The 23,010-nt window shown below is 36.1% G+C and overlaps 2 protein-coding genes across 2 annotated transcripts; both read left to right on the top strand.

The window, feature by feature from the left end:
• Positions 1-6,573: 6,573 nt before the first annotated feature.
• On the top strand, positions 6,574-10,346 carry LOC132556432 (uncharacterized). Its single transcript, XM_060220843.1, has 2 exons — positions 6,574-6,649; positions 6,694-10,346. The coding sequence occupies exons 1-2, from the start codon at positions 6,574-6,576 to the stop codon at positions 10,344-10,346; spliced, it is 3,729 nt and encodes a 1,242-aa protein (XP_060076826.1).
• Positions 10,347-15,096: 4,750 nt separating this feature from the next.
• Positions 15,097-18,360, top strand: LOC132556430 (uncharacterized). Its single transcript, XM_060220842.1, has 2 exons — positions 15,097-16,833; positions 17,239-18,360. The coding sequence occupies exons 1-2, from the start codon at positions 15,097-15,099 to the stop codon at positions 18,358-18,360; spliced, it is 2,859 nt and encodes a 952-aa protein (XP_060076825.1).
• Positions 18,361-23,010: the final 4,650 nt, after the last annotated feature.

The following is a 23,010-nucleotide window of genomic DNA, read 5'->3' as shown; positions in this document are numbered from 1 at the left end:
TTATTACTTAGTTTGTGGTATACAAAAAGGTATATATGCATATTGATATACAACGTTATTGTGATGATTCTTGTGCAGTTACAATAGGATACGGAGCATTGGAGGCAACTGTCTACAGGTCAGTATTATGTCTCCTTCAAAATCTATGTATTGAAAACATCAAATAACAATAGAAAGACAATTATGCATTTGAATGAAGGGATAATTAAAACATTATCCCGTTTTGTTTTGGATTATCTATCAAATGATATTCTAATTTGAAAGATATCGGATTGTAAAATTTTTAATCTGTATCCTTTTCTCGTATTCTGATTTGAAATGTTTGTTGTTCAAAGAATAGAACAAAGCTTTATTAGACACTCACATCACTAGAACCTATTACTTAGTAAGGTCGAAACAGACAAACATGACCAACAGTTATATCAATATTGAAATACCGGCAAGGTCTTTTGTGATTTTTCATCATTGATCTTAATGTTAAACGCTCGCTGTTATAACATCATGCATTATATACGTTTTCTTCATTAAAAAAAAACATGCATGGTATTTCCTTTGATCTCAGTAGTCTACTAGGTTTCAACCAATGACGATTGCTAGAAGGACGAAACATCTATATGATGCAGTTGAATTCATTGTTTAGGTGTACTGTATGCTATCTAAATTTCCATTGAATGGTGCTGTTAACTTGAGTGTCTTTTGTACGATCTTGTTCAGTACCATTTCTCATTCGATATCATATGAAATCCTTTCACGCATATTGAAGTGCCCGCTAAGTATCCATTGCATTATCGATATAACTTTGTGCATTAAAATCTAATATCTAATTTAAGATATCATGGTGTCATAGTAACAGTGGTTTTTAAAACTTTGCGGGAGTCAATATGACAAAGTAATACTAAGGTTAGAATCTTTCAGGGTGACAATAATACAGGTTTAATAGTAACACAATATTTAAGATCGCCCAGGGAGACAACGAGTTTGATAGCAACACTAAGTTTACAATTTTCAGGGTGACAATATAACCGGTTTGATAGTAGCACTAAATTTACAATCTTTCAGGGAGACAACATAACGATTTTGATACTAGTATTAAGTTTGAAATAAGTTTGAAGAGACGTTTACTCAAATGTCTCCGTTTCAATCTTTATTTTGTTCTAATTTTCTGATATTGCCATCGAATTTGAGTTCTAGGCAAGGGTCTGTTGTCATGACGGTATTGGCTTTGTAGTTTTGATAGATGTAGTGTTAAAAAACGGAATCGATTTGATAAGAAAATGTAATTATAAATAACGATATCTTGAATTAAAAAATCAAAGATAAAAGATAGATTGATCTTCCCTGAACGTATCTATCAACATTAAACATTCTTTTACGGAGAGTGTCCTAATACTAAGTGATGCCATATCTGCGAAGGTTTCTTTTTATTTACTGCTTACAATATCAAATGTCGATAGTCAAACGGATGGGATTATTTATATAATTGAGGAAGTGATATCTTAATCGTATTTTGAACAGAGTTTTTCTCATCACCTCCTTAGTTAGAAATGCACAGCAGCAGGACAATTATATTAATTTGCAACGTGTTTTTTTTATGTTATTTTGGCAAGTTTAGAAATTTGATAATAATTCGGATTACATATACCAAATTTTGGAATGCGTGTTACTCCCTGTTTGGTGTTTGCTATTTATAACGTCCACTGTATTTTCTTCAGTCGTCTCCTAGGTTTTAAGGTTTTATGTCCTTAATGTTACTGCCGAGTCTAAAATGGAAGAAACAGCTGTCTGATGTCAAAATTGGTCACTTAAATTGGCTTTTGTGTCAATATTCGGCATTTTCTTTCTTTATTTTTTACTTTTTTGTTTTTGTTTTTCATTGTTTTTAATCGGTGGGACATTCTACCCTAAACAAGTTTCCATCTGTTAAAGTGTAGTTTAACTAAATCTAATTAACATGTCGCAGTTTTTTTTTTCTGCATATTCAAGTTCTTGTTACAAGTATAACAATTTTCGTGTGGTTCCTTTGTTTAATTTGTTCTCATTTAGGAAAGTGATACAATTGAGTGAAATTTACATGGCAAGTGTCGTCTACGAAGCACAAGACGCTTACCCTTCAGGAAAACGTGTTCCTTTTCATGAGTTCTCGTATAAATAATTCTTTTGATCATAAATTGCCCCAGTTTGATCGAATTTGGTTTGAATAATGTTTCCGTCATTATGACAGTACTTTCCTAATTGCTTTTGTCAACTAAAAACCAAACATTTTATCTGACAGATCATTTCTCATTACGTTGATCTTTTAAAAATTAGATGTATTTGCCTTAACGAGAAAATTGCAAACTAAAGCTAGTGATAGTACATAATTATATAATATTCAATGCTGATGCACAAAAGAGTCACTACGATTAACATTGTCTTTTGCATATGGAACGCTTCTCAATCACGATGTTTAGCTGTAATTACAGAAGTAAGTAGAATATTATTGTTTTCTGTGTACAACATAATGACTATACACGTCAGGCCGAAGTGTTGCTATATGTGGCCTGTCAATCACATACGTGATATAACAATAGGTTCTAGCTATTAATCAACTGATCACTACCTAAATCAAAGCAAAACACACCTAATGACCTTCCATGTCCTTACATAGGTCGGCCTGGGCGTACCTTATAAATCTTTATTTTTTGGAACACTTCACGTTTTTGTGTGCTTGAGTTTAAGGCGTATACAATGTGCTGTTCATAACAGCAGAAAAGAGATAAGTGATCAATATTCAATATCCTGTCCAAATGCTGTTTAACATACACCAGTTGAGGAATAAGGAAGCAAAATCTAACTTATAGTGAATTTCGCGAGAGGAATCTTGCAGAAATATTCAAATAATTTTACAAAAATAATTCCTTTCTAGATAAAGATATTTTTATAATTCAGTATTTGAAAAGATCATATACATCTTGGACATTGCGTTATTTGAACTACCGTAAATGATAACAAAAAAACGCTTCTTAGTATAAAAAGGACGGTTACTAACCTACCACTTGCACGTTACACAAATCTAATGAAAATTTTAAAGAAGGCCTTTTACCTGAAAATAACTTTCAGAATACACGTGTATCATGGATCTTTTCTACTGTGGTTTGGTCTTTATTACATGTATCATTATTTTCATAATGCGTTTATTGACAGGAAAATTAGTTATTTATTTACAAATATGCATACAGATACTACTACTCTTTCGTTGAAATTCTAATGTCGGTACAAATATTACCTTTAGACACTGTACGTCACCATTTTGTTTACTTTTCAAGGGTAATGAATTTCTTACGAATTTAATCCCAGTTACGTTGTTGGGAAAATCTTTTTTACGGATCTGCAGAGAGGACGATTAAGGTATCTCTGTTTACGATTTTTGTGGGTTTTTTTTTTATTAAATTAATTATATCAATAATGAATTGTGATGTTGTATTGTGTAAGACATTTGTCAGAATAGATTTTGATAGAAAAATGATAGATTATTATCTTAAATAAGTAAGCTGTTTATCACTATTTGAATTAAGTGAATCCATGATGCAACTGAAGGACAATAGACGTTTTTCTTTGAGAAAACAATATATTTATTGATTAAAACATATTTTATATAAGCCTTGGAAAATGATAAAAAGGAATGGGTCCAAATACTTATCACTTGTTAAGCCCTCTCCAAACATATGCATTATACATGGTATATGCCACGCATGCATTTTTGTTTTTTTTTGTTTTTGTTTTTTTTTTAGTTTTATTTTCCAGACATCCATTTCGTTGGAAGACTGCCAGGGTTGGAGCCCTGGGGTCAGCCTTCAAGTTTACAAAACATGTTCTCACACAGGAGGGCTCTCAAATTCCACAAATACAATGCATTCCACCAACACATATTTACATCGAAATAGTTCACAAGCATCTAAGATTATTAATTCAAATATACTTTCAAAAAGACACATAAACAATTTAAAAAGGGGTGTTGTAGTACCCCTATATGGGAGGTAACTATCAACCGGACCGGAAGTTCTCTATCCTACTCTCTACGTGCACTGCAGTCAAGAAGACTTGGAGCGGCGTGGTTTCAATCGTGTCATTCCTTCTTGATGCTAATTTCAATATTTTAAAGCAAATTGAATTAGCATCATTAGTATTGACAGTTGTTTCGCTGTACCTTACATATTTAATACCTACGTTTTTTATACGGACCTGGGAAAGGCTAGATGATACGGGGATAGAAACTATTTTAAAATTAATCCGTCCTTATGGTAATATTCATCTGACTACAATGTTTGAAAAGGATTCAAACTAATCCTTACTTCTGTAAATAGAAACGGTTCGTGTCCTTAATGTACTTGCGAACGCAATTAAAAATTTTACGATTTTGATCTCAAATGAGGTCTTGGTTTACCCCAGAAAGGAAAGTAAGAGTGTATGTCTTTTAGGAGTAACTATGGAATATTTAGATTCCTGTGATTTCCTACCAGGTACGTTCTTGATACCAAATAGAATGTGCACGTGAAGAGAATGAGTTGACATCGACGTGGGATTGAAGGAATTCTATTGTGATTCTTATAAGGGTATAGGGAACAGTCGTTTTTCATGCTACCTATCGGTTTAACTTGAAAACTTTTTATTCATTCTTTTTTTATTTGTTTTGTATATATTCATAAATGTAATATATCTATCATTATACTTTTTAGGAAAGCGAGAAGAGATGCCTTCATTCACTGTCCTGTCTATTGTGCTATCAATCATCGCCTTAGTAGGATGTACACCACTCAAATTTCCTAATAACAACGATAAACCTCCCACAAATACTCGGAACGGTCTTCAGAATTCTCAGCCGTTTTCGTTTAGCGGAGCCGTGGGAGGTAAATCAAATCCCAAAAGGTACAGTGGAAAGCCATCTCCTCCGCCTGCTACGCCTAAACCAGTTTCTTTCTCTGGGACAAAGAGTAATGTTCGACCACGTTTTGCGGCGTCAGTTGGTTCATCTGTGGCACAAAGAGGTATGATGTTCACAGTTGTCCCTCTAAACTGTGTACGTATTTACTGTACATTGCTTATCAAAAACACATTTCATTCTGACTGATATATATATACACATATATATATAAACATATCTTTTTATTTTACAACCAGTTAAAAATACGTTTACGTTGTTTGGGGTGAGTAAACAGGCATTTATATTTATATTTTTTCATCATTTATTCAGTTTGCTTCTCAAGCAGATTTTGTGGGACAGAGATTTCATATCTGCATCTATTATAACGATTTCAATCATCCCTGCAAAGGATATTATCTGCTTTATTCTTCCAGGACAAACCACTCGTCTGAAGTCAAGAGGTGAACAACTAAGTCGTTCTCTACGATTCCAAAGACCTCCATCTGCTCTACCCCTAATACAGGGACGACCGCCTAATCGACGAGACCAAAACGGACGCGTGTCATCTCTCAAAACAACTCCTGTTCGAAGTTCATCCCAACAAAGTTTTTCGCTTACATCAAGAAACCGACTACTGTCGCCACAATCTGATGGCATACCAATTTCTCCACAGCCTGGACACATATCTCTTCAAAATAACCGTCAACCACGCCCTCGTACAAATGGTCATCAACATCTAAACGACCATCAACCATATCCTTTATCAAATGGCCGTCAGCCATCTTCTTCACCAAACCGCAGTCAACAACCTCCTCAACCCAATGGCCGTCAGCCATTTCCTCCACCAAACCGCCGTCAACAACCTCCTCAACCCAATGGCCGTCAGCCATCTTTTCCACCAAACCGCCGTCAACAACCTCCTCAACCCAATGGCCGTCAGCCATCTCCTCCACCAAACCGCCGTCAACAACCTCCTCAACCCAATGGCCGTCAGCCATCTCCTCCACCTAACCGCCGTCAACAACCTCCTCAACCCAATGGCCGTCAGCCATCTCCTCCACCTAACCGCCGTCAACAACCTCCTCAACCCAATGGCCGTCAGCCATCTCCTCCACCAAACCGCCGTCAACAACCTCCTCAAACCAATGGCCGTCAACCATCTCCTCCGAATAACCGTCAACAACCTCCTCAACTCAATGGCCGTCAACAACCTCCTCAAACCAATGGCCCTCAATCACCTCCTCCACAAAATGGCCGTCAATCACCTCCTCCACTAAATGGCCGCCAATCACCTCCTCCACAAAATGGCCGTCAATCACCTCCACTAAATGGCCAGCAACCATCTTTCCAATCCAATGGCCGCCAACCACCTTCTGCTTCGAATAGCCGCCAGCCACCTCAGCAAATAGGCCGTCAATCGCCTCCTCCGCCAAATGGCCGACAACAACCTCCGGAATCGAAAAGCCGTCAACCACCTCCTCCACCAAATGGCGGTAAACAACCTCCTCCATCAAATGTCCGTCAATCAACTACTTCACAAAATGGCCGTCAACAACCTCCTCCGTCGAATGGCCGTCAATCATCACCTCCACCAAATGGCCGTCAATCACCTCCTCCCCAAAATGGACGTCAACAACCCCCACAAAATGGCCATCAACAACCTCCTCCATCGAATGTCCGTCAATCAACTACTTCACAAAATGGCCGTCAATCACCTCCTTCATCGAATGGTCGTCAATCACCTCCTCCGCAAAATGGCCGACAACCTCCATCGAATATCCGTCTATCAACTTCTTCACAAAATGGCCGTCAACAACCTTCTCCGTCAAATGGCCGTCAATCACCTCCTTCATCGAATAGTCGTCAATCACCTCCACAAAATGGCCGTCAACAACCTCCTCCGTCGAATGTCCGTCAATCATCTCCTTCACAAAATGGCCGTCAACAACCTCCTCCGTCGAATGGTCGCCAATCACCTCCACAAAATGGCCGTAAACAACCACCTCCATCAAATGTCCGTCAATCAACTACTTCACAAAATGGCCGTCAACAACCTCCTCCGTTGAATGGCCGTCAATCACCTCCTCCGCAAAATGGCCGACAACAACCACCTCCATCAAATGCCCGTCAATCAACTACTTCACAAAATGGCCGTCAACCACCTCCTCCACCAAATGGCCGTAAACAACCACCTCCATCAAATGTCCGTCAATCAGCTACTTCACAAAATGGCCGTCAACAACCTCCTCCGTCGAATGGCCGTCAATCACCTCCTCCGCAAAATGGCCGACAACAACCACCTCCATCAAATGCCCGTCAATCAACTACTTCACAAAATGGCCGTCAACCACCTCCTCCGTCGAATGGCCGTCAATCACCTCCACAAAATGGCCGTCAACAACCTCCTCCGTCGAATGTCCGTCAATTACCTCCTTCACAAAATGGCCGTCAACAACCTCCTCCGTCGAATGTCCGTCAATCAACTACTTCACAAAATGGCCGTCAACAACCTCCTTCATCAAATGGTCGCCAATCACCTCCACAAAATGGCCGTAAACAACCACCTCCATCAAATGTCCGTCAATCATCTCCTTCACAAAATGGCCGTCAACAACCTCCTCCACAAAATGGACGTCAATCACCTCCACTAAATGGCCAGCAGCCATCTGTCCCATCCAATGGCCGCCAACCACCTTCTGCTTCGAATAGCCGCCAGCCACCTCAACAAATAGCCCGTCAATCGCCTCCTCCGCCAAATGGCCGACAACAACCTCCGGAATCGAAAAGCCGTCAACCACCTCCTCCACCAAATGGCCGTCAACAACCTCCTCTATCGAATAGCCGTCAATCACCTCCTCTGAAAAATGGCCGCCAATCACCTTCTCAACTAAATGGCCTTCACCCGCGTCCTCCATCGAATGGCCGTCTGTCACTTCCTCAAGGAAATAGCCGTCAACCACCTCCTCCAATAAATGAAATTCAGTCACGTCCTCCATCCAATGACCGTCAATCACCTTCACCACAAAATCGCCGTCCGATACCTCAAACTCAAAATACGCGTCTACAACCTACAATAAATGGCCGTCAACCACCCATTTCATCAAATGATCGTCAACTCCCTCAACCGAGTGGCCGTCAGTCACCTCCATCAAATGGCCGTCAGTCACATCCTCCACAAAATGGTCTTCAACCATCTTCAAAAGATAGTCGTCAGCCAACTCCTCCACAAAATGGGCGTCAACCACCTTTACAAGATAAACGTCAACCTTCTCAACAAAACAGACGTAAACCACAACCTCCATCAAAGGGACTTCAATCGCCTTATCCACCAAATGCCCTCCAACAGTCTCTCTCATCGAATGGCCGTGAGCCAACTCCTTCGCAAAATGTTCGTCAATCATCACCGTCGACAAAAGGCCGCCAGTCATCTTCTCCATCAAACAGCCGTGAGCCTACTCCTCAAAATGCCCGTCAAATATCTTCTTCGAAAAGAGGCCGTCAGTCACCTCCATCAAATGGCCGTCAGTCACCTCCTCCTCCAAATGGCCTTCAACCATCTTCACAAGGAAGTCGTCAGCCAACTCCTCCATTAAATAGCCGTCAGTCACCTTCTCCACCAAATGACCTACAACTGTCTCCCTCATCGAATGGCCGTCAGCCAACTCCTCCGCAAAATGTCCGTCAATCATTACCGTCGATAAAAGGTCATCAGCCACCTTATCCACAAAATGACCGTCAACCACCCACTACTCTTACGAAGGGCGTTCAACTTCCTATTTCACGAAATCAACTTCAAAGCCTCCCGCAAGGAAATGGCAGTCAGCAACCTCCTCCACGAGTTGACAGTCAACCACAGACGCAACAGAATGATTTGATCCCGTCAAAAAGCAGCAGTCGTTTCCCTTCATCAACTGTGTGGACATCCTCATCATCTAAGAGTCGGAGTGTTCCTTTGCCATCAAATGTTGCCATTTCTCCAGCAGCAACAGCTTTACAAGGACGTTCTATACACCTTTCACGGAAAGATAACACACAAAATGGTTCTGCAGGTCCAACAAAATATCCCCGTCTGACACCATCAAAACCGAAAAAAGACAATTTCGTAAAAAATGAAAGAAATACGTTAAATGAAATGGATCAAAGCAATCAGATTAAAATAGTTTCAAGTTCACAAATGAATGGGTCTGATACGAACCAATTGGCCATACCTTCGCAAGGTTCATATGTGTCTTTACGAGGCAAAGAGAAAAAGCCTGGAGAAAATAGCATTCTTGGTAAAGGAATCATTCCACAAGATTCTCAAGGAATGCCGCAAAGTTTTGGGCGAAAGGTGCAGGACAACAGAGGAAAAGGTGAAGACACTGATACTAAATCTGGGCAGTCACAATCGCAAACATCCGTTAGAGATGGAAAAGGAATAGGGTCTAGCAAAACCAAACAACAATTTGTTTTACCAGTAAACAGACAGGGATCATCTGGGCCTTTGATATCTAAAGTATCCGCATTGACTGCGCCTGATTCTAAGACCTCTGAGAAACCTACAAGAAAATCGAGTGAGACCTCCGTTACAGTCGAGTCTCTTAATAGTGGAAAGCAGTATTCTGTTAGCGAAATGCAATTAGGAAATAGTGTTGCTCAACAGAAACCAACCTCTTCTCAGCCAATAGCAAAAGGAACTGTAATCAATAAATCCCTTCCGAAATCTACACCAAATGCAGTGGATACAAGTAAAGGACCTTCTTTAAAATCTTCTAGAGTTGATAGTGAGATGTCAGAACAAAATAGAATCTCGCATCAATCAACACCAATACTCTCGGGAACACCATTGGTTTCCGTTTCAAGATCGACAAAAAATGATTTAGTGAATACCAAGGGTGATGGCGTAAAACTAATAAGCGCAAAAACAGCTAGGTCTATGTCGAGTGATAAAAAAACAGCCAGTACAAGCGTTTCAGGCCATACGCAACCTATAGATCAAATGGATCAAGTTGTGCATAAAAGTGCGACCGGAGCATATTCTGCTTCGTCCGCATTTGGTCATATAGCGGCAGCATCCCGTTCTGCAACAGTCGATGTAAGCCCAGCCAAAACGGCAGTAGTAGGGGATGCAGAATCAGCTATTACCAAAGCACAGGTAAACAATAAAAACAACATAAAACTTTCTGCAGAAACTACTGTAACTACACCAGTACAGGAAGTAAAAACGAAAACAGAAGGTGGATATTACTACATCGATGCAAATGGCAATTATAAATATTACGAACCACCAACTGGTTTAGTAAAGGGACAAACTACAAATAATTTATTCTTCAATTATTTGCCAGTGCCAGTCAAGACACCAACCATTTTTTACACTACATCAATGCCATGGCTGGATCAATATTTTGCGGATCCGCAGCAATCACAGGAACCAAAACAGAAAAAGGAGGAAGATGATAATCAGTAGTGAAACATGATGTAGTAATAATTGGTGATGTAAATGTGTATGAAAATCCAATAGTTGGAATTCGCCAAAATTTGAAATGACCTCGTGTAAACCCTACAACATAGCGAGATGTTACTAAGTTTATTGGTGTTGTACGATATTCATGGTATGATGATAAAGAACTGGAAAACTACCATTTATATTAAGTGTTTCAAAATTTCAAAAACTGATATTAACGAAAACAGGAAAACCCAGTCTATAACATCTTCCATGAATATATATATGAGCGTATTATGACATATTTGATTGTGATTGAAATATATCAAAATCGGAAACTTGAGACTTATAAAAATTATACAACTTCATTGAAAATAATCAAATATCGCAATATGTTGACATTTATTATAATCAGAGTGAAATTTTCTCACACTTACGTTGTGAAGGTTTTGTAAAACTGATCAGTGTAAAGATGTTTGGTTTCGATTTCTTTTCGTTAAATTTTAACAGATAATAAGGTATAAGGTGTCTGCACTATGACAGAACATTAGCTATGTCGCTTGTAACTCATTTCTATGATTTCATTTTGTTTCTATAACCGGAAAAATAATAGATTTGAACGGAAGGCAAGACTATTACAAACTTATTTATATACAAATTATTGTTTGTGTTGTCATTTGAAAACAAATATTACTATTCCATCGTCGATAGCTACTCGGGAAAAATGTCATTGTAAACATAAACATTTAAATCTAAACATTCTTTTTTTTCTGATTTATGTTTGTGCGGAATACGAATTATTGTTAACAGCTTTGTTTTAAAACGATCCTTTATCCCATTCTTTCGAATTTCTTAAATTTCATTGGTATTTTTGTCAATACTCCACGAATAAAAAATATAGGCTGCGCTCCCTAGAAGGACATTTACACGATACAGACTTCTGTTGCCATGTGTATCGGTAAGCCAGAGATGAGTGAGGCTGGTAAGTCGGGACACAACAAATGACTGGCGGTCGGAATAATGTAGACACAATTACCCCTATTACTTTGATGACTACAGACCGTGAGGAGGAGGTTGCTGCATAGTATAACGCGATGACAGTCGGCGGATGTAGACAAAAGAAACTTTGTTTTATCAGCGTCACTCACTCACTCACTCACTCACTCACTCACTCATTCACTCACTCACTCACTCACTCACTCACTCACTCACCCACTCACCCACCCACTCACCCACCCACTCACTCACTCATCCACTCATCCACCCACCCACCCATTTTTCACTCACTCACTCACTCACTCACTCACTCACTCACTCACTCACTCACTCACTCACTCATTCACTCACTCACTAATTCAATATTGAAAAACTTTGATACCATAACACTTACCTCAACCACTTCTTAACTGACAGCTTTCTGTCGAGCTCGGTTTCCATATAAACAAATGTGTAAAGTATGGCTAAAACTGACCGACGTAAGCAAATTAGTAAACAAGATGGCGATCTCCATCAGCTGACATCGGTGTTGCTAGGATGCACTAGGAATACAATGATGTAATAAAGAGCCTTGTAAATTCGAGATATATAACGCTACTTACAACATTTTACAACAGATGATTGTTTAAAAAGTATTGGTAGCATTTTTGAAGCTTCTTTTTATGAAAGAGAAAATGCAATTTTGATAACTATTAAATTTCCATATCTCAATTATCATTATTTGGCATCAATGCATATTCCTATCGTCTAATCAATTGCAGTGCAGTGCTGTCTGCAACTGGCATACCTGCTTATCTGACAGTTTGCTTGTCAAATCAGTATGCTTGTTAAAACATTTTTTATTAGTAAAGACTTCTCTTTACCGTAGATCTGAGTTTCAGTGAACAATACAAGTTAGTTATTTCCAGATTCTGATACATCGTCATGTTAACACTATTGTCTGACTTTATTTTAAATAAGATCGAGCTGCAACCCCAAACATAATGTTTCTTTGTGTTTCTGTGAGGATGATTACAATGACTATCAGCTGTCCATTGTATCATATACATATGCATAAAAAATTAGTGGTATAATGACAACAAGTCGTATAATGTCGTTTAAACTCAGCAACATTACAAAACACTAACAGAAAATCTGACTCTATCGACTACCGATTTAACAGACATCCTACCAGATCTGTCAGAACCAAAACAGTTGCTGTATAGATATAGTAATAATTAACTGTCATTTCCGGTATTAAGTTATATTAGGTATATAAGGTTTTTTTTGTCTTTTGTTAATTAAATACACATGTATTTCACATATATTATTATCCTTGGTTTGTACAATTTGTTTCATTTTCTATTCAGCAGATATGATGCAGCAGACATGAAATGATAAATTCTTAATTTTCATTTATCGTTTACAAACAGAACAAACTGTGTTACAAATTAACACAAATCTGTGTGTGTGTGCCTGACATCCCAGAGAGATACATTTAACCTGAAGTAGAAAAAGGTGCCGGTGTATAAACACCACAATGTTCACATCACAGGAAACACAAGTTTGTCGCTAGGATTCGTGTCAACAAGGTCAACACAAATATCAAGCATGATTTACGTGCGACAAGAGTGTCCCTTTTTTAATCATTCTCAGCTACGAAGATCACGTTTACTGAAAAAAACACAATGATATCGTATATCTGAGTACATAATGGACACGCGAAATCCATCAGTGATCATGTTTAACATATTCCTCAATCGATGTAATAATGACATTGAGCATTTCACCTTTGGTGGTCTTGTGATACAAATACATGTTACATGATATACTACTTTGCCAGTTAATGTTAATATAATGAAAACATGCTTACGTATTTCAGTAGTTTTTTGTCAACTGATACGGCTAAGGTTCACTTTAACATTACTGAGCTATTACAGCGGATCACTCGAGTTGATTATGGTGGTAACATAAGTTCAAAAGGTAAGTTTCTTACATAATGACACCTCTTGTAATCACAATATTATAATGTCAATATTAAGATATAGTGAACCCTTTCTGTCACAGAGATGCTCGCAACATATCAACGCTTTGTTAAACAATGGTATTAAACCAAGGTTATTGATTTTGTACAAAGTGTTTTCTATACATTATGATAATAAGAAAAGGATAAATCAATACATATTTTGCTAAGTGGAAGCCTTTCATGGATGCGATTCAGTCATTGGTTGTATTCTTTTAAGGCAACAGAAAGATATTATTTTTTATTTATTGAATGTTTCGTTTCAGATTTTTTATATTTATAACTTTACACGCCTAAAGTTCAAAGCATTTAATTAGTACTGTTAACATACATATTGCTTACTTGAACGAGCCAGTAACCCGAATCCGTCATTATATTCATTTCACATGATTTAACAGTGTAACTGATGAGAAATAAAATATGATAATATTTATGTGTAAAATATATTAAATGTCAAATATCTCAAAGTTATATCACACTCTACACACAGATATACTGCAGAGAATGTTTCAATGCAGTGTGACATCAAGAGTCTTGACAGTTTACGTTGTAGCATACACTTTTGCGGTTTGATGTTCTTTTCAATTGTTGTAATCTTCTGTATATGTTCTTATTGTTCTTATGATGCACATTCCTTATAACTTCTTATAAACAAAACCCGTATCAAAAACATCGTTTTGTACTTTTTGTGTCTCTCTTGGGTTTTTGTTTGTTTGTTTGTTTGTGTGTGTGTTTTTTTTTTTTTTTTTACTTTCGTCCTTTTTTTATCGCTTTTGAGTATGTCAAACGTATGAGTTATCTAAAGCGATATAAAACATCATGATATATTATATAGTCGATATCAAACGGTGTCAAACTCATTTGATGAGTGTTGCTAATCCTTTGGTACATGTGCACTGGTGAATATACCAAATGATTAGCAACAGGGATGAAAGATATTTGCAAACACTAAGGGAACTGCTATAAATTCTGTTTATTACACAATATTTTTCTGTCATATTGTAATAAAATTTTCGATTGGTCAGTGTTACCAGATGATAAATGGTGAGTGAGTAATTATCCTTTATTCTTATATGGAATGTGGGGCCATAAAAGATTTCAATTATTTATCCCGTTCACGAATTGTTTAAACTTGGACAAAACCCGTTTGGATTATTTTTGCATTAGTTATGTTTATACCACACACGTCAATTTAATCCATAAAACGTATCTTGAGGCATGTATATGGAAACCTTGTTTACAAAGAATTAATATTGAATTTAAAATTTGATATTATACTTTGAATGTTTCAGCTCTACAATATTTTCTCAATATTAATTCAAATTTCATGCGGTAAAATATAAGCATGCGTATTAGATTTAAGTCATCCCTTATTTATATCATTTTCTTCGTCATGTTAGTGAATATGCTGATGCGTAATCACTAAGATTAAGAAATATCATTACGGAAGACAACGTAACCGAAAAAAAAAAAAAACATCGATATAATTGAAAACGAACTAACTTCGATTTATTTTTTGAAATTAACAAAATCTATGGAAAATGTGTATAAGAAAATCCATCTGGTTTCATCAATAATAAAAGAAAATACGATGCCCATTTGTTCGATTGTATCAATCCTATGAATTATGTCAGCATTGCGTGATTAGCATTGTATATTTTGAACCATGACTCAACTTTAACTCAATTTCATATTTATTTTCAGATGGTTGGCGTTCATGATAGGAAAGATATGTCCCTGTTTATGATCGTCAAGTACTTGGTTTTGTTATTGTCGATGGTAAATGCCAAAACGGTCCAATATCAGAAGGTATTTTTAACAGAGGGAAATAAATATAATCCAAAAATAGATAACGAAAATGGCTTCGTTGAAATACGTCCTGTCTCAAAACGATTTACTCATCACGATACCAGTGGATTGTTTTTAAATCATTTTCCACTAACAAACTCCTATTCAACTTCGAGCAATTTGCAAGGACATGGAACCTACCGAAGTCACTCTTTTGTTGCGAATAAAGTTGGTCCTATGTCTTCTGCCTTCCGACATAGAAAAAGAGTTATAGAATCAAAACCACCTCTTGAAGATTTGAAAAGAGTTTATAATGAACCACCACGAGTCCGACAAAGTCCCGCCTTATCTAATGCTCTTCAAAACGCACTGTGGAAAGAGAAAACTTCATATCATAGTACAAAATTAAAAAATGACAGACACATTAAAGCTCAGGAATGGAAGGACACGTCAGATAGACTTATGGATGCCTGGAGTTATGTTAGTAGCGATACAACATCTCCTGCTAATATGATTTATGGACAGAGAACACCAGCTTGGACCTTCACCACACAGTCAGTTAAAATTCCAATGACCAATGCAAAGCCACTGATGCAAGAAAGTGTTCAACATGAACCAACTGTTGTGAGAACTCGAGTACCTACTAGCAAGTCCAAAATGATTAGCTATGATGAATCACATACAATATCTTCATCGAGACAATATAACAATTTTAACAGAACAACCCGCAGAGAGCAAGGTATATATGATACCAGACAGCCTTCCACAACTTCAAAGCCTCCAATCAATCTCGAATTGACTCCGAATACAGGAAGTCATGAAGATGGTGGGTATGTCATTGGACCACACAAACTACGAGAAAGTGTGTACCACCAGCCCTCACAGCTTCATACCCGTACATTATTACCACATAGTTGGAAAACTGTAGAACATGGGCGGCCGAATATTTCAATAACAGCTCCTGACTCAAATATCGCCGATTACATGCAGCTAAATAACATACATGAACCCAGAGGTTATGTTACACCAGATACACAGTTGGAGTACAATCACAGTACACGTGAGTCTGAACATAAGACAGTTAGAAAATATAATGACGTTACAGGTACTAATACTTCTGTAAAGGAACCAATGAGCCAACTGTCCGATACTGTCAAGGATGAAACATCGACTGTTGTAAATGGCTTTGTTGATCCTTCAACAACACATAAGGATGTTGTACCCTTAACGAGTTTGACATCTAAACAACCGCTTACTGGAGATAAGCATCCTATTGTGAAAGGTGAATATTTGTTTAGTGAAAATATCAATAAACGAACCCAAATAGTGAATTTTAAAACCGATGTACCAATGTTTATTCCTAGTAAAAATACAACTCCTCTGCCATCTTCCGAATATCACTTGGAAACCAATGCGTTTAGCACTGATCAGTTTCTGACTGACAAGGAAGAAACCACTGAACGAAACCTATTAAGTTATAAATCCACAGCAGACACGCTTCAGAATGCAATATCCCAATCAACTTCGACATACACTATGCTGAATACTGAGGATATAATGAGTACAGTAAAATCACCAAACAATCGAACTAAAATAGAAAAATATGATACCACTGTCTTAAGGACATCGACGAGGCCATTAACGACAACAACGCCTATGTCAATTAAGGAACCATTAACGCCAAAACGATTACCTACTAAAATGAAAGTGTATGACATTACAGAAATTTTACAAGGAAAATCGAACAGCTCAGTAAAGCATAGAAAATCGAACAGCTCAGTAAAGCATGGCAAATCGAACAGTTCAATCAAGCATGGAAAATCGAACAGCACAGTCAAGCATGGAAAATCGAACAGTTCAATCAAGCATGGAAAATCGAACAGCTCAATCAAGCATGGAAAATCGAACAGCACAGTCATGAATGAAAACGTAAAGATACGTTATATTAAGATAAATCCTGAAATAAAAAGAACGCCTAACAGTTTTGTTAAAACTGAAAAGGAAAAGACACGTGATATTAGGAAAAATGCCAAAATGGAAAGAAACCCAAATAGTTCTGTTAAACTTGAAAAAGGAAAGGCACATGATATAACAAATAGTCCTAAAATAAAAGTGCTTCACTTGGAAGACATTTTACAAGGAAAACCAAAAAGTTCTGTTAAGTTTGAAAAGGAAAAGACGCGTGGTGTTAGGAAAAAGACTCCAATGAAATTGTACGATATAAAAGGAAATTTACAAGGAAAATCAAATGATAATCGTCAGTCAGATAGACAAAAGACAAAGGCCCCAATGAAAGAGTATAATAAGAAAAATGTTCTACCAGAAAAAACAAGTAGTTATCTCAGGAACACGACATCAATAGAAGGATATAATGCAACGGATTCGATTTCTAGTTACACCAGTGTCATACATCCACCCATGAAGGGAACTTTTGTAGAAAGTCATAAAAAGCAAGATAACCGACTGATAAAAACAACAAAAGTAGAAAAGTCGATCTCTAAAACAAAAACGTATGTTGGAAAACATTTGAAAAAAGACCTGTTAAAATCTGACAGACAACCAAATGTAAGCAGTCAAGCCAGTGGTAAAACTATTATGCATCCTGTTGAAGATCTCTCGCTATTAGCGAGATTGAAAAACCAAGAAAGGTACTTTGAATCAGACAAATACCATGTAAAACCTTTAACGATTAAACGGAAAGTTGTTAAAGAGGACCCATATGGGAAGAGAGCAAAGCAAGTGGAAGAACAGATTTCACGTGCTGAACTGAATGAAATTAATGCCCATGATTCGGATATGAAAAACTTCGAATGGCTTTCCGAACAGCAAAACCGACAAACACAGAATAAAATATCAAATGATTACGGGTTCATGGATACTAGCAATATGACAGATGATAAACGAATATTTGGAAACAGGGAAAATAAAAACACCGTACCAGATCAACACCTAACAATGCATAATAATAGTGACACACATTACTTAACACGTGCAATCAGTGTTATCAAAGGGCTCCTGGATAAAATACAAGCGAAGCCAATTATGAAGGCGATTCCACGACCAAACAGACAGAAGTATCTACTTATACCTCTTGGAAATTTGACATTCACAGAAATAAAAAAGAAACTGTTGACTCATCAGTTATATATGCAAGAATTTCAAAATAACCGGTGGTCTGAAAATTCCTTAGTTAATCATGTGAAGGCAGATACTGAAAGACCTTTAGTTTTAGAACACAGACCAAAACAATAATGGAATTCCTTTAAAATAACTTCTGAAATTAAGTTTTTTTTTATCACAAAGGTGCCGGCTACTTTTTTTCCAATAATATCCATCATTGTATGGTATTGCTACGGTTTCTAATTTACCAAAGTCAGCTGTGCATTACCAACATTGAATTGGCAACAGCATAGGAGTATTTCAATGGTTATGTTAAACTATTCAAACTGTCTCACAATGAAAAACTGAAAATGATAAATGTATGCATTGAACTGCTTCAAGTTTGTATTCCTGGGAATTTTGAATTTTGAAAGTCCAATCCCAGGGAGAACCCACGTGGTCGGGCAGGTGACCCCATTCCTTCATTCCGGGAATCGAACCCCGTATGGCTAGGTGAAAGGTGTTTGAATTACCACTGCGCCATCCGACCACCCATTAACTAATTTAGAACCAACAAACCAAGCAACTACCATACAGAGTATCTGTCCCCAATTCCATTTCTTCGCATTATAATATTGGCTGGTCCAGATATTTATATAGTACTAATATTAAGATTATATTCATTACAGATAATAATGAGAAATTAAGCATGAATTGAGATAATCTTATATAAAAACTTTAAAGTATTATACATGCATGATAATTGTTGATCATATAGAAATTTCAAAGCATCCCAAAACATATTCAAATTCATATTATAAAAAATATATAAAATCCATTAAAATTCCACTAGAGATGTGATGTTGAAGTAAAAATTAGTAACACAGGACCAGAATAGCTGGATGGTTTGTCCACTTCGAGCAGGCGGTTGTGTGAGGTAGCGTGATTTATCGCAAAGCTATAAGGATATGGAAAAAATGAAAGCAATATGATACACCTGATGTATCACAAATAAAAACATGTGTAAAAAGCGTCGTTTATGTGCAGTATTTTTTGTATCCTTGACCTCAATTTCGATATATACATAGCAAAAACTCAGATCAGGGAAGGGGAGATAAGCAGTGCTTGCCTGGCCAGTTGAGGTAAACCTATTCAGTATCTGTCGTTATATTGCAGGGTTTTGTTAATGTTGTCGTTAATTCACCTGATGATATTGTGTTCAATTTCTTAACATCATAAACGCATGATTTACTAGTTGTTTTGACGCCATGTTGCTCGCTGTTTTATATCCGATTTCCCCTCATGGTTATACCTTATAACGTAACAATCTGTTGTGTATGTTGTTCGTGAATGTTATGTGACCATAGCAATAAATACACAGTACGAGGAAATATTATATTAAGAAAGTATGTTTTTATTGATAACCGTTAATTGTTATTTTAATGCAAATATGATGATCTCAGCTTTAAGAGGTTGTTGTATGTCAGCGTTCCAATATATACGCTTTGCATTCAAGAATATCTAGGACTTCCGTATGGTTATTAACTACTAATACTGCAATTGCCTTTGCTCCGAATGTGAAGGATTAAAGCTATTATTACGTAGACGTCTTTTGAATATTATGGATCAATCTGCCTATTTATCCATATAAGATAAACATTATTTTGACAACGATCGATTTTCTTATTTCGCTGCCTACGTTTAAACAATAGAAAATAGAGAATAACGAAACAATTACATAATACAGATTAATTCCTCATTCGACGAAACGGTATATTTCTCTATTATTGTAATTTATCCACTGCATAAACTTTATTGTTTTTGTTGTTAATTATATAGATGAAGATGGCGCCATAAGGTATTAAGCATTTATGATATATAGCTAAAATGCTATTTACGAGGTATGAGGTTCAGAGTATTTTATTCTGGCTTTCTGAACCTACACATTAATAATGACAAAGCAAGGGAAAATATTAATATAAAGTATTAACAGGACATGCAATGGCCTTGATTAATTTTCGTGCGTACCCGGAAAAAGATTAATGTGAACAATTTTGAAAAACGTAAACGCAAATAAATGGTCTATTTTCGATTTATTTTGATACAAATATATAATCTCAAAGTTTCTTGTTTTATTTCAGCGTTTTTATTATTTATAATTCATTTAATTAAATGAGGATAGATCTATAATCCGTAAATACTTGAAAATATGTGCACAAAAATAGGTTGTGAAAAATCCAGGGTATCCAAAAATTATTATCGGGCAAAGTATTTTTTAATCTTTAATAATTTTTAACATACGTTAAAACATCACACTTTCCTTAAACATTTTGACATTAAATAGTACATTGTGACACTAAACATATGGTTCCTACTGCTTATGATAATATTCAGATTCCTCGATTAGCGAGTTTCTATCAATATTTTAAGTCACTTTCCATGAATTAAGATTATATCATTTTATTTCTTTTGGATTGCATATTTGTAAGTAGGTCATCTCCACTTAAAACAAAATAACAAACGAGTTAGACAAAGGAATAAATTTATTCTCGAAATAACATTTAATCATCTCAGTGGATAGTTAATGCAGTAAGGTGACCATCATAAGTCTCACAGACCGTAGCTTAAAGCTATAGAGAGCAATATTGCCTCCGGTGTTATAATGGTAAACGACACTTTATTGAATTCTTTAAAAGTTTATCGCTCAATGGAAATGGATTTTGAAGATTGTTTAAGGAAGTACTACAACTTTAATGGATAAAATTTAGTAAAAGTGTCGTTTAAGTTCGACATCTTATGTTCCAATGAAATTTGATAATACAAAAATCTGTATGATTTTTATACTTACCATAATGATGGAAACATCCTGGACGGAATAAAACAGTTATTTGTTATAACCCGTTGAATCTCCAATTGTGGCATTTTGTTTCAAAGAAAACATCCATAAAAACACCTACTTATCAAATTTATCTTTGTAAAAACGTTTGTCGTTTAACGTATATGTCCTCAGTGACCGTTACACACGAGTCAGGTCAGAGTAATAACGCGTTTTCTGGTAATATAAAGAAACAAAATACGCAAAGGAATGACGAATGGAATTCCTCGTGTTTTTACAGAAGACGTGGTTTAGAGGTCAAATATTTCCAAATAAAGATTGACCCCGATTTAAAAATGTGTTGGTTAATATGCACATTTTTATCACGTATTAAGTGTAAGTTTAGAAACGAATTGAAATTATACATTTATTACTTTTAAATCTAGTTAAATTATCACGATTTTTTTTTCTGTATTTCAGCTACGTTAGCGTCAATTAGTATGTTAAGCATATATGAATAGACGAAAATTGTTGTGTTATCATCTCGGCTGGATGACTTAAACACAATATCCAACAGGAAATTGATATCGATACGATGACAACAAGAAAACACCAACATATCATTTAAATCATATTTCATAGTTAAATTCAATACAGGAAGCGCAAAATATAAACAAAAGAAAAAAATGCATGGATATTCATGAAAAAGTACAGTACAGAGGCAAAAAGATAAGATATTCCGAAAGGGTTAGCTCTTCTACTTCATCGACATAACACGGAAAGTAAATATCGAAACAAATGGTAAAAAACGCCTTCTATGATACTTCACAAACCAGTTCAATAACGCAAAAAAATCAAAATTAAACTAGGGAAATCACTTTAACTCCAAAACATTTTATCAGCTTTATGCATTGTAACTTTTTTACTACGTTTGCCGTTATCATTTTGTACAGCTTCACCGTCCTATGATTGGATAATTTCACCAGAGCATGTCAGGATAGATAAATCCTATAACGTGTATACAGTTGTATGGGTAGTATTATGTAATCCATTGTGTGATACATTCCATGCAGGTTTCATAATAGCGTTTTGGTTTTTGTTACTTAATTATCATATATTGACAGCATTCTATGTAAGGGACCTGAATGTAGAAAACAATCACTCTTTTCTTGTTCCGATAATTAAAATGTGCAAGTCAATATCAAGTCAGCATATAAATCAAGAGTAACAATAAGATTTAAGAAGATCAGAAGAAATCAAATTTCGTTTAAAGGAATTTATATACATCTGTATCTGTTTTTAATTATCGGGATTGATAATTCCCTATCTATCAAACGAATAAAAACAGAATCTATAGCATCATTCTTGCACCCAAAGCCGTATGAAACAATATCACATATAATGACGTTTTAAACCGATTAACTGACTAAACTAAATGCATCACGTTTGAGTATTTTTGATTTGATAAACATACAACAGCCAATTATGTAGACATAATGTCATAATATTAAATTTGGAGCTCATAAAGCTCCACAACATGGACATTTTCTGTCCGGGATTGGAGTTTATATTCGTCACTGTCTTCAAATTTGAAACCTTTGACAACAACAGATTACTACTTCCTGTATTCATCAAAAAGAGAGATTACAACAAGTTAATTAATTACCAGTTTTTACCAGCTTCTCATAACCTGTTTAAGTAGTTGTTGAAAGTGTGTATGAATACATAGATGTTTATGACAGACAGCAATACAAATGACCAGACAGAGTTTGACGCATCACACGACAGTTTAGATGATATATTATGAAGAGGAGTGCAGATGGTGATGATATATTATTTTCCATGATATGTTCTTTTTTCGGAATATAGTGTCTTGTTAGAATACAATAATGTACATATTGTACTAAAATAAATGTACAATTATCATCATTATTTCTGTGTCTTAAAATACGAACATATTCAAAATGTTTATCAAATGAATAACAAAC

The sequence above is a fragment of the Ylistrum balloti genome, unplaced genomic scaffold, assembly GCF_031769215.1.
Source record: "Ylistrum balloti isolate Yb309-2 unplaced genomic scaffold, AGI_CSIRO_Ybal_v1 Utg370568, whole genome shotgun sequence".
In the NCBI taxonomy this organism is placed as follows: domain Eukaryota; kingdom Metazoa; phylum Mollusca; class Bivalvia; order Pectinida; family Pectinidae; genus Ylistrum; species Ylistrum balloti.
Note: the sequence above shows the minus strand (reverse complement) of the source record. Positions and strands in the feature narration are given on the sequence as shown.

Coding starts and splice junctions, on each gene's coding strand:
- LOC132556430 (XM_060220842.1), top strand. CDS start 15,097: ATGGTAAATGCCAAAACGGTCCAATATCAGAAGGTATTTTTAACAGAG. Junction 16,834..17,238: donor AAGTGTATGACATTACAGAA/ATTTTACAAGGA, acceptor CACTTGGAAGAC/ATTTTACAAGGAAAACCAAA.
- LOC132556432 (XM_060220843.1), top strand. CDS start 6,574: ATGTCCGTCAATCAACTACTTCACAAAATGGCCGTCAATCACCTCCTT. Junction 6,650..6,693: donor GGTCGTCAATCACCTCCTCC/GCAAAATGGCCG, acceptor GTCTATCAACTT/CTTCACAAAATGGCCGTCAA.